Here is a 4535-nt window from a genome sequence, read left to right on the forward strand (position 1 = left end):
TCACCGGAGCCGGCGAGCGGGCCGGCCCCTGGCCAGCCCCGCCGGCGCCATGGAGGAGGGCTCCAGCTCGCCCGTGTCCCCCGGGGACAGCCTGGCCACCAGCGAGGAGGAGCTGGAGCGGCAGCCCAAGCGCTTCGGCCGGAAACGGCGCTACAGCAAGAAATCCAGCGAAGACGGCAGTCCGACGCCCGGCAAGCGGGGCAAGAAGGGCAGCCCGAGCGCGCAGTCCTTCGAGGAGCTGCAAAGTCAGCGCATCCTAGCTAACGTGCGGGAGCGCCAGCGCACCCAGTCTCTCAACGAGGCCTTCGCGGCGCTGCGCAAGATCATCCCCACGCTGCCCTCGGACAAGCTGAGCAAGATCCAGACACTGAAGCTGGCCGCCAGGTACATAGACTTCCTCTACCAGGTCCTGCAAAGCGACGAGATGGACAATAAGATGACCAGCTGCAGCTACGTGGCCCACGAGCGCCTCAGCTATGCCTTTTCCGTGTGGCGTATGGAGGGCGCCTGGTCCATGTCTGCTTCCCACTAGCGCCCACCACAGCCCAGACCGGTGCCAAGGTAGGTGGCTCATTCTTCCTCCTGGGGGTCCGTGGTAGCGTGGATGAGGGAGCACTTTTCTGCTTAGCCGCAGATGCAGGAAGCTGGGAAGCACCCTGGGGGTCAGCTGGAAAAAGTAGACTTTGGCCCCTTCAGCAGGGTTCTAGAACACAGTGAAAATTCCCATCTGGGCTTCTTTTGGGAGTGGGCATCAGAGAGACGCCTGGGCCAGCCAGGGCTAGGCCGATGGGACCAGCCCTTCGCGTCCTGCTGAGGCAAGGCCGCCCCTGGCCTTGTCTTCCCTTGTCACAGGAGTAGCTGCACGCGGTCGTCAGGCGGACCGACGCCCCTCCTGGCTGCTGGTGCCGCGGGCTCTGTGTTGACCCATGAGGAGCACTGTCTGGAAGGTGGAGACAGCCTGTTTGGGGCTTGGCACTTGTCTGGCTCAGGGCACATTGCAGCTCATTGCAGCCAGCTCTGCTCCCTGGCCTGGCCCCTGGCAGCGCAGCCCTAAAGCAGGGGTCGGCCAGGCCACAACAGGCACATCTGACTCAGCCGCGGGGCCCCAAGCTGCCCGCCAGCAGGTGGAGGCCAGCCTCAGAGCTGTGGCCTCGCTTGAACTTGGAGAGCCTGAGAGGTCTTAGGCCCGCTGAGGACCCGAGGACTCCAGGCTAGGAACCAGGTTTCCAGGGGAAGAAAGAGGTGCCCGCTGGACCTGTGCAGGGATAAGGTGACAGAGAAGGAAAAAATGCAGTTGGCGCATTCAAAGGTGGGGGTTCCCCCCGGGAGAAGCCCTGAGGACTGTCCTCTGGCACGGAGTACCTTGGCGCGCCATTTCCTGAAGGGCTTTTTGGAACAAGCAGGCATCTGCTTTGACCCGCCAATCTCTGACAGCGGGTGTAAGTGTCTTTTTGGGGGGAGCAAAGAGAGGAGGTTCAGGCTTACATTTTCCTTCTACTTGATACGTTTTCGGTTCTCTCTCATCTTGCACTGTTTTCATGAAAGGCTCTATTTCGCACAGAAGGAATTTAGATTAATCAAGAGCTTCCTTCTGCTGCGGTGTTCTCCCCCAACATAGCTGGTTCTTTATAATTTTGTTCTGAAAACTCTGCAAATGTTGTTGCCTGGCACAGGTAGATTTTAGATTTTATTTGTTTTTTTTGCTTTCATTTCTGTGCTGCTGAAAATTCTCTGGATGAAACAACCTCTTAAAATAATTATAATTTGTTTTGTTTTTTAAGATTTTTTAAACAGAGAATAACTTGTGGGAACCTTCTGTCTTTGTCAAAAGCAGATGGGAAGTGTCTCAATCACTTTTTTCTTGAGGAAAGAAAGTTTGGGTTGGCTGAGGATAATACATTAATTCTCTCTGTGTGTTTTTTCTTGTTTTTTTCTGCTTAAATTATGAGCATCCATTAGTTAATTCCCTTCTACTCTTTATGCCATCCTTGGTTTATAATATATCTGAAATAAGAATAAACAGATGATGAATGCTATCTTTTAAACACACACACACACAAGTTTTGTTTAGGGAAAATGTCAACAGATTTATCAAGACTGCTCCCCAGAAAATTATTGGTGGAAAAAATGCACCAGGAGATACTATCTTAGTGCAAGAATGTAGTAAGGATATTTAAAGGTAATTATACTGTAAAATTGAAAGAATGAAAGTAGACCATAATGAAAGAATATACACATATACATTATGTGTATCTTTAAAGGCAGTGCTTGTGATAAATGAAAGGCAGTGTTATGAAATTGTTTGGAAAAAAAATCCTTGGAAAATGTAATAGATCACACATTCAGATGGAGAGCAGATGGTCTATATAGGGTCTTATTTCATCCACCACTGGCTACTTCAGATAAGCCGGTTTTTAAAGTTGATTAGGTATGCACAAATCTTCAAGAAACCAAAGGGGTATGGACATTTTTGATACACTGATGAAGCTGAACATTTCTTACGTTTCAGGCACGTTTAGAAACATGTTTTTGTATTCTTTATGTTCTGAACCCAAATTACCTAAAAAAAAATGTGTGATTGCTTTGTCATTCCGTCTGCATGTTGTTGTTGTTACGTGATGTCCAGTCAGTTTCTACTCATAGCAACCCTGTATCAGGTTCCAGAGAACCTTGTGGTTAACAGTCCAGTGCTTATATTATACAATTATAATTGGTCTGACCTGGAAATGTCATAAAATGGCATTTGTTACTTATTTGCAACATTTCTAGGAAACATTTGTTAATATGTATCAGGAAAGACTTTTTATCCATTTCCGTAAATTGCTTGTGATCTTAATGTCTAATCAGAGGTGTTCTCACATTAAAGAGCAGGGTCTGGCCTCACAGCAATAACTGTAGTGGAGTAAACGGAGCTAACTATCCTGGCTTTCTCATGTGTCTGGTGTTTAAAACACACCTAGGCAATACACCCCACAATGCTACACAGTCCACTGAAAAATCGAAACTGGGTTTTTATTCTGATCGAGATTGCGATGGATGTGTGAGTCTCGGGTAGGATCAAAACCACCTGGCTGCAGTGTGGTGGAAAGTGGTAATTATAAATCAGGCATTTGTCCTGTTCTCCATGTCATGGTTCACAAAAATATCTTCTCCAACTTCTGCAACAGATTTTTAGTCAGTTTTGATCATCACAGGATAGCTTACGTGTGTGTGGAGAACTTGTAGTTCGTTTGGAGAACAGCATATAACCCTTTCTAATACACGTCCATTTTTTTTTCCTTCCCTCCTGAAAATTGATTCCTGGGAGGCTGTCTCCTGAAGGCTAAATGGTCTGAAAAGCAAATGAGTTCTCCTAGGAGAAAAGGAGAAATGCTGAATTCCTGTGGGGTCTGGGAAGAAGGGATAGAAGGAGACGCTGAGCTACCTGCAAATGTGTCATAAAATGCTCCTCCGTGAAGTCTGCTAGAGAGACCTGACCTCAGTGTGTGGTTCTTGCTCTTGTAACACTCGGTTCTTCTTTTCATTTTTGACAAAGCTAGTCTTGCTGCTACTTTGGGCAAGGGGGGTGCTGGAGACCCCCGGAGCGGCTGTTTGAAGCTATTCAAACTGTAGTACTCTACTGAGTTTGTTCTTTCCCCTTGAAAAGTGTGCTGTTGTTGGATAAGTCTGGAGGCTGAAAGATTGGGTTTTCATCTTCCGTGTGTTACTATGTTCTGGGTAGTTGATTCTGAAGCCAAACTCCTTTTCCTGGAAAACAAAAATTACAAAGTAAAGGCCTTTCTGAGCAGAGCGTGATAACTCATAACTTCAGTATAAATCTGGGCTTAAAAAGAAAACAACAACAATAAAAAACGAAAAAGAAACCAAACAAATATTTTAATAAGCTAATTTTAAAGGCTGAAATTTTATGACAGTTTTCAAGCTTTGTATTTATGTTCAAAACCCTGAGGATGAATACAAGCTGGAATGTCTGTTTATGTTTGGGTCTTTTCCTGGGAAAGGATAAATGTGGAGCAGAAAGCAAACCGAATACGAAGCTCCCACCAGCAAAATGTGCACAGAGGAGGCAATACAATTCAAGGAAAACATGAGTTGGCAGTTGTAGCCAAGAAACAGAATCTAAGAGATACAGTCATGGAGAGGCATTTAGAAAAATCAAGAAAGAGTAATCCAAGTAGAAGCTACTTCTGGGGTCCTCAGAAAACAGTCAAGTGATAAAAACCACACAGAACTGAACACACACATACACAACACATGCAAAACTGGTGAGGTCGGATAAGGCCTGTGGGTTAGGCCCCTCTCTGATTCCCAGTTGTGCTATCGGGCTATAGCTTTGCAGAATTTATCCTTGTGGTCTGGGGGAGATGGGGATAAATGAAGATGACTTGTGAACACTGTGTGTTATTATTTGACTTGCATGGGAGCCTCAAACAATTTTTTTCGAAGTCTTTTATAAGAGATGTTGTTGTTGTTGTTAAGTGCCATCGAGTCGGGTCCGACCCATAGCGACCCTGTACAGGGTTTCCGAGGGTGTA

At 46.5% G+C, this 4535-nt stretch overlaps 1 protein-coding gene across 1 annotated transcript; it reads left to right on the forward strand.

Annotated features, from left to right (window-relative positions):
• Positions 1–15: 15 nt before the first annotated feature.
• On the forward strand, positions 16–551 carry TWIST2 (twist family bHLH transcription factor 2). Its single transcript, XM_006866789.1, has one exon. It carries the CDS (start codon positions 50–52, stop codon positions 530–532), a length of 483 nt encoding a protein of 160 aa, XP_006866851.1. The 5' UTR covers positions 16–49; the 3' UTR covers positions 533–551.
• Positions 552–4535: the final 3984 nt, after the last annotated feature.

The sequence above is a fragment of the Chrysochloris asiatica genome, unplaced genomic scaffold (assembly GCF_000296735.1).
Source record: "Chrysochloris asiatica unplaced genomic scaffold, ChrAsi1.0 scaffold00096, whole genome shotgun sequence".
In the NCBI taxonomy this organism is placed as follows: domain Eukaryota; kingdom Metazoa; phylum Chordata; class Mammalia; order Afrosoricida; family Chrysochloridae; genus Chrysochloris; species Chrysochloris asiatica.

Coding starts and splice junctions, on each gene's coding strand:
- TWIST2 (XM_006866789.1), top strand. CDS start 50: ATGGAGGAGGGCTCCAGCTCGCCCGTGTCCCCCGGGGACAGCCTGGCC.